Genomic DNA, 11,967 nt, shown 5'->3' with positions numbered 1-11,967 from the left:
CCAAGTAGCTGGGACCACAGACGCCCGCCACAACGCCCGGCTATTTTTTGGTTGCAGCCGTCATTGTTGTTTGGTGGGTCCGGGCTGGGGATTCGAACCCGTCACCTTAGGTGTACGTGGCTGGCGCCTTAGCTGGTTGAGCCATAGGCGCTGAGCCGGAAGCAGTTGTTCTTAAAGTCAGCATGCATCAGAATCGCCCCAAGTGTATTTCAAACTCGGGTCTCCAGGCCCCATCACCATGGATTCTGTTCAGTGGGTCTGAGGAGCCAGATACTGACTGGTATTGATGCTGCTGGCCTCTGAACTATAATTTGAGAACTACTGATTTAAGGGCATGCTTAGAGGAAGAACTATCCCCTAAAGTTAAGAGGTAGAGGTTAATTGCCATGGGTAGAAGGGCAGGTGTAAAGTGCAAGGGGCGTGGCTCAGCCCAAGGATCTTTACAGGAGGGCAGTGGAAGAAAAAGGCATGGCTGAGGGCGTGGCCTAGGAGGGAGAGGTGGAGTCCTAAAGAGTAGGGGCTTGGAGAGGGAGAAGAACAGGAGAAACTGCGTGAGGGTGGGGAGAAGAGGACAGATTTTGAAGCAAGAAGCAGAGCTTATAATAGTTAAACTGTGAAATAAGCGTGGTTCACAATCGGGGGCGGAGCTTACATGTGAGCCCAGACCGAGAGGTGTGGCTTAACCGGATGTCCGGAATGAGTGGGCGTGCCCTAAGAAGAGGCGGGCGCGCGGGCACACAGGCGCAGACCTCCTTGGCTCAGCTAGCTCACCGGAAGTGGCCTTAAGCTTCCCCCGCCCCCGCCCTCGTTCTAAAGCCAGTGCGCAAGCGCGCTTTTCTTATTTGTCGCCGCCAAAGCCTCCTCTTTCCGATACTCCACGCCGGCGCTAGGGGAACAGGCGCGACTTCCGGTTCCGGGCGGGCTGGCAGGCGGGCGGCGCGGGGCTGCCGGGGAGAGAGGAGGGGGCGGCACTTCCGGTCGGGCCCTCGGGTCTCCCCGGAGCGGCGGCGTTTCTTCCGCCTCCTCGGCCTCCTCCCGGCGGAGACCCCGGCGCCGGTGAGTGACGGGGAGTGTGGCCCGGGGGCCCGGGGGCGGGGGGCCCCGCCCTGGCCCGCTCTGGTTCCCAGAACATTTCTCCAACCCCATGATGTCAGTGCTTCCCCTCCGGGCCCTTGCCAGGGCCCCCCCAATCACTGCTTCCTCATAAGACCACTCCAGAGCTCTACCCCACGAACGCCCCCGGATGGGATGACTGCCAAGGGGCTTTCATTCGTGGCGATCCTCAAACTGCTCCCAGGGCCTCCAACTAGTGCTTTCTCATAAGATTCCTTCTGCATAGTCCCCCTCTTTACTTACTCCAGGACATCCCCCAAACGCCACCAGCAGTGCCCCCGTGGACATGTAGGGCAGCTGGTCGTGAACCCTCTGTTAGCATCCCCTGCAGGATTGCCTCCAGAGTGTTGCATTAGTGCTTTGCTGTAGAAATGCCGCGCATTATCTCTGTCTATACACAATCACCACTCGGAGCTCCTAACCACCCTGCTCTGAATGTTCCCTTCGTTGATGTAAATGTCCCCTTCCCATCCTTGTCAACACTAAGAATGCCTTTTTCCCTCTTGCAGACTCCATAGTGCAGTGGTTCTCAACCTTCCTAATGCCGCGACCGTTTAATACAGTTCCTCATGTTGTGGTGACCCCCAACCATAAAATTATTTTCCTTGCTACTTCATAACTGTAATTTTGCTACTGTTATGACTGGTAATGTAAATATTTGATATGCAGGAGACCGCAAAGGCGTAATGACCCACAGGTTGAGAACCACTGCCCTAGTGATTCATCTTAATACCTTTTCAGATCCACTCCCCCCTGGAACAACTCCCTCTAGAGTCATTGATATTCACACCCTCCCTGCTCCTGCAGGTAGAATATCTGCCTGCTCAGCTCCAGGCTCCGTTAAAATACTCCTGCCTCACCTGCATGTCATCCTTACCCTGGTCAGCTCCTGTCTTCTTTACTTCTGCCACAGAACAGTGCCCCGCAGTGAGTTTTCTCTCTCAGAATGTTCTTGTGTCCTGAGGATTATCAACTCTTGTTCCGATCTGCAGCTTTTCACTCAAGTGTCATGCCATCACCCTAGACTCCTTAGCGTCACTAGAGTGTGACCTCTTTTTCTTGGGCATACATTCTCCATTGAACGAATATTCACTGTTCTAGCTCCAGTCACACAGCCATGAAGGACAGAGATGCACACAGGTCTGTGGGAATTTACAGTCAGTTGAAAGGAGACAGATGATAACAAGTAAATAAGAGAAATGCTGTTCAGTAGGTTTTCTGAGAGCCTGATGAGTTACTTCAGGGGTGAAACCTCAATTACAAGAGATATTTTAGCCACACAAACTGTCTGGGTCAGTGGTTCTCAACCTGTGGGTCCGACCCACTGGAACTGTATTAAAGGGCCGTGGCATTAGGAAGGTTGAGAACCACTGGTTTGGGTGAATAGGCAGAGAGAACACACTTGCAAAACCCCTGAGGTGGCTGCGATGGTGGTAAATGGAGGAGCAGCAAGGGAGCCTAGTGAGGTTGGAGCAGAAGAACTGAAGGAAAGAACATGAGGAGGGAGAGCCTTGGAGGTGAGGATATGGGAGTAAATTATCTGGCCTTTGTCAGCTCTATCAAGGTTAGAATGTTCTTCATTCATCTCTCCCACATTCATGTGTTCATTCATAAATATTTATTCAATACCTACTTGGTACTGAGGTTGCAACAGAAAATAATATAGACAAAAATCTCTGTTTTCATGGAATGGATATGCTAGCTGATTAAAAAACAAAACATATACACATGTGTGCAGCAAAATACTGTAGATATAGGGGATAAAGATGGGAGTTGTGGTCTCAGGAAGGCTTCTGAGAAGATCCCTATGTCTTGTCATCTTGTCCCTCAAAAAAGCCACACACTAGAAAGTTGTACCTGGGTGTAAATTTACCTCTTCTGGACAACTGTAGCCCACCAGGGGGTTGCTCACAATAAGCTTCTCCCACCCAAGAGTGAAGATGACTATCCCTGGATTCCCTAGGGTTCACAGCTTTGAGCCAATGACTCCCTCTTTTCCTAACCTCATTACTTTATTCAACAAATGCTTATGTAGCCAGGAACTCCATCTTGGGGACAGAGAATGAACAAAAGGGGTACAAGTACTTGCCTTCATGAAGCTGACCCTTTGTCTGGGGAGACCAGCAAACACAGGCAGTGAAGTAGAGTATATGGTGTCACAGATGTTGATGAATGGTCAGGAGAGAACTGAAGGAGGATAAGGGAGGTCAGGAGTGTGAGCCTGAGTGACAGGTAGCAGTGGTTACTGAGAGCCTTACCTCACTGACAAATGGAGGTGAAGGAGTGAACAAGGTGGATACCTGTGAGTCAGAGCATTTCAGGCAGAAGCAATAGCCTGGCAGTGCAAAACCTGGGGGGTAGGAATGGAGGTGGCACACTAGAGTAGTAACCAGGAGACTGCCGGCCCTGTATGTCATTGTAAGGACTTTGGTGCTTACTTTGAATGAGTTGGGGTTACTTAGACTTTTGAACAGATGAAGGATAAGGTTTGCTTTAGTTTTTCTGTCAGTAAAATGGGATAACAATAATACTTATTGTATAAGTTCATTGTGAAGTTTTAATGAGAAAGCCATGTAAGGCCCCAGTACAATGCTTGTTAGAGTTCCGCATATGTCAGTGGCTTGTCCTGGTGTTGGGTCAAGCCACAAGACTTGGTATTAGGTGGCAGGGAGGCAGGTGAAATAGCGTGTATTTCTATAATATGCATAGGACATCTTCATTTTGGAAGGTAAAATCTTGACACACAGCAGGGTTTATCAGGTAAGAGCATGGACTCTGGAGCCCCACTGTCTGCCTTCAACTCCTGGCCCTGACATTTGTTAGCGGTGTGACTTTGGAAGATGAAATTTACCTCTTTGCTCTCATTCTCTGCCTCTGTATTTCAGAGTCAACAATTGTTACCATCTTCTAGAGTTGTTGGGGGGATTCATTGAGTGAACACCTGTAAAGGATTTAAAAGAGTACTTGGCTTGTAGAAATCACTCATTCAATGTTATATGTTATGTTACCATTATTGTTACTAACAGACTAGAATTTCATCACAGGCAGCTTTGTTGCAGCAGAATAGCCCACAGGTCCTGGCATCTGAAAAACCTGGAATCAAATACCTGCTTCCCCTTTCCTGGCTACATGACCTTGCAGGAATGACTTCCCTCTTTGCTGCTCAATTTCTCCACTTAACAAAATGGCACCCGTAATGGTACAGGATTATGATGAGGCATCCAGGCAATGGTAAATACCAAAATGGCTGAGCAATAAACAAGCCTTGTGAAGATGGTTGCCATGGGACTTCTGCCCCTTGGAGGGGGCAAGGGTCTCTCCCCATCATGTCTCTCTCTGTATAAAACCTTCCTGTGACAAGTTACCTCAAGAAAGGCTTGAGTTGGGTGGTGCCTGTGGCTCAAGGAGTAGGGCACCGGCCCCATATACCAGGGGTGGTGGGTTTAAGCCTGGCCCCCGCCAAAAACTGCAACCCTCCCCCCCAAAACCCAAAAGGCTTGAGTCTCTGATTTCACAGTGGAAATTGTCATAAGCCTGTGGGATCCTATTCCCCATTACCATATCCTCTTCAGCATCTACACACCCTGCTCCTGGGATTCCTCTTTCTAGGGACACCCCCTGCATGTTATCATCATCTCTGCTGAATGTCCCCCTCTCTCCCTCTGATAGTCTGGTCAATTTAGTCTCATCTCTTCACTCATCCCACAAATATTTATCAATAAAGGCATTCACAGCTATACATTTTCCTCTGAGTACTGCTTTGGCTGCTTCTCCTCAGCTGTGTTATGTTGTGTTTTCATTTTCACTCATCACAAAGCATTTTTAAATTCGTAATTTCTTTGAGGATCCATTGTTAATTTAAGTAAGGTGGTGTTTCATTTTTATACATCAGCAAATATTTGTCAATCCAGGTGCTTTACTGAGTACTAGGAGCACATTGGCAAATGTGCTTTCTTACTGAGGGACCAGACAATAAACTCCCAGCAGAGGGATATATAGTAAGTCAATGGAAATAACTGTGGTGAACAAAATGCAGTGAAATGAAGGACTAGAGAGTGTTGGGATCAGGGAAAGCTGAGTATTGATCTGAAGGAGGCACAGGAAGGAGGCTTGTTGAAATTGGGGAAGAATGTTCCAGGCCAAGGCGACAGTAACCACCCTCATCCCCCCTGCCACATTAGGCCATTTATATGAATACCCCGTACAATCCAGAGAGCACCCTGATGTAAGGCTCTTGCTCACATTCCCCTCATCTTCACTCAGGGAACAGGCTGGTAAAGCATTCCCATGGGGGAGGGATATGAGTGGGGTTCAATCCCATCCATCCAGTTACTTTGTAACCTTGGGCAAGTCACTTGGCCTCTCTGTGTCTCTGTGTCTAAGGGAAGTGACAACAGTCTCTTTCATACAGTTGTAGGTATTCAGAGAGTTAATAAATGTAACATTCTTCAAACAGTGGTCAGCTTATAGGAAATGGCCATCAGTGACAGCTGTTGTCAGTATGTGCTTTAGCAAAGGTAAGCCAGGGCAGTGGCTGTGTTCCCCAAACATCCTGACTTCCTCCATCAGACCCATATTGCTCTCCTATACTTTGTGCTTTCTGCCCCAGACACTCAGTCCCTTTCAGAGCTTCTCCCCAATTTAGGTTCCAGTCCTGGTCTTTCAGTTACCCCAGCTGTGCCTTTACTCTTTCCAGAGATCAGATTAGATGGAGGGGGTGTGAAGGGCATGGGAGGTTGAGTCTCATCCAAGGGCAAGGACATTCAGAGCTGGAAACTAAAAATAGCTAACTCCAGGATGCGGGGTACAGTGGAGGCAGAGCAGACACCTTTCACCTTGTGAGAGCACAAGCTGGACAGATAGAGGATGAGGGGCCTAGGCTTTGGCAGGCTCCATGACCCCTACATTGGGCTGAGTACAGAGTCAGGCAGGTCCCCAAAGGGGAGAGATGGTAGCTGGGAAGCAGGCCAGATCCATGGGCCCTGCTCCCACTGGCTTTCCACTGACTTGATGGAGGCGTTTCTGGAGGCTACTGGGAGGGTCTAAGAACTTGGGGTCAATTACAGGAGCTGAGGTTCTGGTGGGGGAGGTGGGGTGCATACAACATATAAGGTGCAATCCAGAATGAAAAGTACCCTCAAGGAGGTGTCAGAAAGTGAATAATGGTGTGGAGGGGTCAGGAGAAGCCCCCCTAGAGGTAAGGACAGAGACTCAAGCTCCCTGAGTTTTCTGCTGCTGGGTTTGGCTGTGTGTGTGTGATGTTGTGGCTGGGACAGGTAGCTTAGGGGATGAAGTGTACTCTGCTGATAACATATATTTCATTACATATATTCTCTTGGAATGCCTTGACACTCCCTGCAGTATAGTGGTTACTGCCCAATTCTAAACATGGAGAAAGTTTGCATCCCGGCTGAGATGCAAAACCAGGTCTTTCAAAGCCCAGATCTGTGTGTTTTCTTTTATTAGGCTGCCTTCTGACTAAATGCCAGCCCCCCCTTACTGTAATTTATTTATTTATCCTGGACAAGCAGATTCTCCTTTCCTTCTTGTATTAAAAAAGGCACACACACCTCCCACCCCCGACATTTTTCCAGTTCTCTTGGCTTGTCCTTGACTTTCCTATTTCTACCACTGGTAGTGACAATCACAACAAGATAATACCTTCTGTTTAGTGAGTGCGCGTACGGGACCATCCACCTTTAGAGCTTGTGCATAACTTTATAAATCCTCACAACCCCCCTGTGGAGTAGACATGTGTTTGCCATCCCCATTTGTGTATGAAGAAAGGAATGTACAGAGAGGTTCAATAGCTTGCCCATGGCCACACAGCTACAAAATGGTAGGGCTTAGATTGAACCTGCCATTCTGGCTCCAGAGTCCAGCTCTTAATCTCTCTGTAGTAAATTAGTAATTATTATTATCATTTTAGTAGAAATATATAGTTTGGTATAGTAGAAACTATTACCATTTTACAGAGGCAGCACCTGAGGGAATGAGAACAGAGGGCCCATGTGTATGTGTGTGTGGGGAGGGGCAGGCAAACACAGAAAGGCCTGGGAGGGTTTGAAAAAAGAACCAAGTTGTCTAGGTGCAGGGATAATGAGAATCCAGGAGGGAGAGGACAGTAGGAGGCCTACCACAGGTGCCTGGAGGAGAGAGTCTGGGAGTGAACAGAAGGTGTGTTAGGACCCCAGAAAAGATGGGGAGAGGTGGAATGAACTGGAGAAAGGAGGGAGTTGGGGCTCACAGAGGTGAGGTGAGAAGAGGAGAGGAAGTGGAAATAACTGGGAGCTTAGAGGGCAGGTGGGGAAGGGGCCATCCGGCAAGAGGATGGGTCCCAGCTTCAGCACATAGCTCCCCTTGCCTGCTGGGGAGATCCAGCGCCCTGGCCAATGTCCTCAGCCCTATCCTCTTCTTCACAGGGTCTCCTGTCTGCCTACCCATCAGAGATGGAGACAAACCCAGCGGGCAGTGGCGCCGGGGGTGGCGGGAACAGCGGCATAGGGGGAGAGGACGGGGTCCACTTCCAGAGCTACCCCTTCGACTTCCTGGAATTCCTCAACCACCAGCGTTTCGAGCCCATGGAACTGTACGGGGAGCATGCCAAGGCTGTGGCGGCCCTGCCCTGTACCCCTGGCCCCCCGTCCCAGCCCCCTCCCCAACCCCCTCCCCCCCAGTATGACTACCAATCCCAGTCGACCTTCAAGCCCAAGGCAGAGGCACCTTCCTCATCTTCGTCATCCTCCTCCTCCTCCTCCTCCTCCTCCCAAGCCAAGAAGCCAGATCCACCCTTGCCTCCTGCCTTTGGAGCTCCCCCTCCCCCCCTCTTTGATGCTGCCTTCCCTGCCCCACAGTGGGGCATCGTTGACCTCTCGGGACACCAGCACCTGTTTGGGAATCTGAAGCGAGGAGGACCCACCTCTGGGCCGGGAGTGACACCGGGGCTGGGCGCGCCCACGGGGGCCCCAGGGCAGCTTCCAGCACCCTCACCCACCCCGCCAGCGCCCGCTGCAGGGGCAGCCTGTGACCCTACCAAGGACGACAAGGGCTACTTCCGGAGGCTCAAATACCTGATGGAGCGGCGCTTCCCATGCGGCGTGTGCCAGAAGTCCTTTAAGCAGTCCTCACACCTGGTCCAGCACATGCTGGTGCACTCAGGGGAGAGACCCTATGAGTGCGGGGTCTGCGGCCGCACCTACAACCACGTGTCCAGCCTCATCCGCCACCGCCGCTGCCATAAGGATGTGCCACCTGCTGCAGGAGGGCCGCCCCAGCCCGGCGCTTCACTCCCACCACTGGGCCTCTCTGCGCCTGCGCCCACGCCGACAGCTGTCGCCGCTGTCCCCACCACCGTGTCCTCTGGCCCCTCAGCCACGCCTGCAGCGCCTGCCCCTTCAGCGGACGGGAACTCTGCCCCTGCTGCCCCTACTGGTGGGGGGGTCCCTCCTCCAGCCACTGGGGGCAGCGAGGGCCCATTTGCCTGTCCGCTCTGCTGGAAGGTCTTCAAGAAGCCCAGCCACCTGCACCAGCACCAGATCATACACACCGGTGAGAAGCCCTTTTCATGCTCCGTGTGCAGTAAAAGCTTCAACCGCAGGGAGAGCCTCAAGCGGCATGTGAAGACACACTCGGCCGACCTCCTGCGCCTGCCCTGTGGCATCTGCGGAAAAGCCTTCCGTGATGCTGCCTACCTGCTCAAGCATCAGGCAGCACACGCAGGCGCGGGGGCTGGGGGGCCACGGCCAGTGTACCCATGCGACCTGTGCGGCAAGTCCTACTCGGCCCCGCAGAGCCTGCTCCGGCACAAGGCTGCCCACGCCCCGGCCACCGCTGCAGATGCACCCAAGGATGGGGCGGCCCCGGTCCCGCAGCCCCCGCCCGCCTTTCCCCCTGGCCCTTATCTCCTGCCCTCTGACCCTTCTGCCACAGATAGCGAGAAGGCAGCAGCTGCTGCAGCGGCAGTTGTATATGGCGCAGTGCCGGTCCCGCTCCTGGGGGCACACCCGTTGCTGCTCGGTGGGGCTGGGACCAGCGGGGCAGGAGGCTCCAGCGCCAGCGTCCCTGGAAAGACGTTCTGCTGCGGCATCTGTGGGCGCGGCTTTGGGCGCCGCGAGACCCTGAAGCGCCACGAACGCATCCACACAGGCGAGAAGCCCCACCAGTGTCCGGTGTGTGGAAAGCGCTTCCGTGAGTCCTTCCACTTGAGCAAGCATCACGTGGTGCACACGCGAGAGCGGCCCTACAAGTGTGAGCTCTGCGGCAAGGTCTTCGGTTATCCACAGAGCCTCACCCGCCACCGCCAGGTGCACCGGCTTCAGCTGCCATGTGCCCTGGCTGGGACCACTGGACTCCCGGCCACCCAGGGCGCGCCAGGGGCCTGTGGGCCTGGGTCCTCGGCTGCGTCCTCAGGGCCCTCTGATGGGCTGAGTTACGCCTGCTCAGACTGTGGCGAGCACTTCCCAGATCTCTTTCACGTCATGAGCCACAAAGAGGCACACATGTCCGAAAAGCCATATGGCTGTGATGCCTGCGGCAAGACCTTTGGCTTCATTGAGAACCTCATGTGGCACAAGCTGGTCCACCAGGCTGCCCCTGAGCGCCTGCTCCCGCCCGCGCCAAGTGGCCCCCAGGCTCCAGACGGCTCCAGTGGCGCTGATGCGGCCAGCGTGCTGGACAATGGGCTGGCTGGAGAGGTGGGGGCAGCGGTGGCGGCGCTCGCAGGGGTGTCTGGGGGCGAAGATGCAGGTGGGGCAGCCGTGGCAGGTGCAGGCGGGAGCGCCAGCTCCGGCCAGGAGCGCTTCAGCTGTGCCACATGTGGCCAGAGCTTCAAGCACTTTCTGGGCCTCGTGACTCATAAGTATGTTCACCTAGTGCGACGCACCCTGGGATGTGGCCTCTGCGGCCAGAGCTTCGCCGGTGCCTATGATCTGCTTCTGCACCGCCGCAGCCACCGGCAGAAGCGAGGTTTCCGCTGTCCGGTGTGTGGGAAGCGCTTCTGGGAGGCGGCTCTGTTGATGCGCCATCAGCGCTGCCACACAGAACAGCGGCCCTACCGGTGTGGAGTTTGTGGCCGGGGCTTCCTGCGCTCTTGGTACCTGCGGCAGCACCGCGTGGTGCACACCGGTGAGCGGGCCTTCAAGTGTGGAGTGTGCGCCAAGCGCTTCGCGCAGTCATCCAGCCTGGCAGAGCACCGGCGGCTACATGCTGTGGCTCGGCCTCAGCGCTGCAGTGCCTGCGGCAAGACTTTCCGTTACCGCTCCAACCTGCTGGAGCATCAGCGGCTACACCTGGGTGAGCGCGCCTACCGCTGTGAGCACTGCGGCAAAGGCTTTTTCTACCTGAGCTCCGTGCTGCGCCACCAGCGCGCCCATGAGCCCCCACGGCCTGAGCTCCGCTGCCCTGCTTGCCTCAAGGCCTTCAAGGATCCGGGCTACTTCCGTAAGCACCTGGCGGCCCACCAGGGTGGCCGGCCCTTCCGCTGCTCCTCCTGTGGTGAGGGCTTCGCCAACACATATGGCCTCAAGAAGCACCGCCTGGCACACAAAGCTGAGGGCCTCGGGGGGCCTGGAGCAGGGGCGGGCACCTTGGCTGGGAAGGATGCGTGACCGGAGTTTTCCCATCCATCACTCCAATCAGATGACCTTCCCGACTACCCCTCCCGGGCTGGTGATCAGACCTTCCCCCTTGTAGCCAATACCCCATCCTTTGGGACTTTGGATGGACTGACCTCCTTTGGAGCCCATGCTCTACAAATTCAAGACTGAATCACTCCCTTCTTGGACCTCTCTGCCCTTCCCTCATCTCATCAGACACTGAACTTGACCCTCCGTCCAACCCTCATTTGTAACCCTCATGGGTGCCCCCTCCAGCAGCATTCTGCCCCCAATAAGCTTTGGTGGAGATGGGCCCAAACTGTCCCTCCCCCTTCCTTGGGAATCTGGCCAGACAGGGAAATAGGAGCAGGGCTGGGACAGTACAAGGGGGGTGGCTGGGTGCTCTTTTGGATTGTAGGGTGGGGGGCGGGTGGCAGACGCGGCTTGTATGAAGCGGAGAATAATAAATACTGTTAACAGGGCCTCTGAAGTCTATCCTTGCATCCCAGGGAGAGTGGGATTAAGCAATGGGAAAGTATTGGCTGAGAACTTTTGTTTCCCCTAGGATTTTGGTTTCCTTGTATCTTTGCCTCACAGGCTTCCAGAGCAGAGATTTACTGAGGATTTACTATATTCTGAGCATTAGTTTGTGAGTTGGGTAAATGGACATGAACAACACAGGTGAGTCTTTGCAGTCAGGAAGTAACTTAAGGTGCCTGGATCCCTTCCCCTTGGTGATGCTTTCAGCCTTTGTTCACTGTGCCACCATTCCCTGAAGCCTCCTGACTGCCAAGTCTTGATCTGGGAGCTAAAGAAACAGATGTTGGATGTGCCAACTACAACAGAAGAGACTGGTCCATCCACTGCTGTGCTGCAGCCATGTGAAGCCCCGAGCACAGCTCAGGGACAGCACCTGCTCCTCTAGGATAATGATTTGGGAGACTCCAAAGCCTACCTACCAGCTTTCATTCTGGTTCTCAAAATAGTGAGATATGTGCCTGGGAGTATGTGTTCACTAATATCATTTGTCAGAAGAGGGTCCTGGGGTCCTGGAAAACCAAGGAGCTCCAAGGACATCTAGCAAACCCACAGCATTATTTGGACTTCATTCCCAGGGCACCTCAATACTAAAACTAGAAGATGAAACCGAGTGAGAGGATGCTGCCTAGGCAAGTCCAGTTGTCCACTATGTACAAGTGAAATGTGAAGGCCCAGCATGAAGCAGACTTAGTAGCAAAATCCCAAGGATCAAAAGTGACAT

At 53.5% G+C, this 11,967-nt stretch overlaps 1 protein-coding gene across 1 annotated transcript; it reads left to right on the top strand.

The window, feature by feature from the left end:
• Window positions 1-947: 947 nt before the first annotated feature.
• ZNF865 (zinc finger protein 865) lies at window positions 948-11,100 on the top strand. The gene is made up of 2 exons (XM_012813475.2): window positions 948-1,056; window positions 7,536-11,100. Exon 2 carries the CDS (start codon window positions 7,563-7,565, stop codon window positions 10,716-10,718), a length of 3,156 nt encoding a protein of 1,051 aa, XP_012668929.2. The 5' UTR covers window positions 948-1,056; window positions 7,536-7,562; the 3' UTR covers window positions 10,719-11,100.
• Window positions 11,101-11,967: the final 867 nt, after the last annotated feature.

The sequence above is a fragment of the Otolemur garnettii genome, unplaced genomic scaffold, assembly GCF_000181295.1.
Source record: "Otolemur garnettii isolate 467f Iridium unplaced genomic scaffold, OtoGar3 scaffold00264, whole genome shotgun sequence".
NCBI classification, from domain to species: Eukaryota; Metazoa; Chordata; class Mammalia; order Primates; family Galagidae; genus Otolemur; species Otolemur garnettii.
This window is presented reverse-complemented; position numbering and strand designations above follow the sequence as displayed.

Excerpts from the sequence above, each read along its gene's own strand:
- ZNF865 (XM_012813475.2), top strand. The coding sequence starts at position 7,563 with ATGGAGACAAACCCAGCGGGCAGTGGCGCCGGGGGTGGCGGGAACAGC.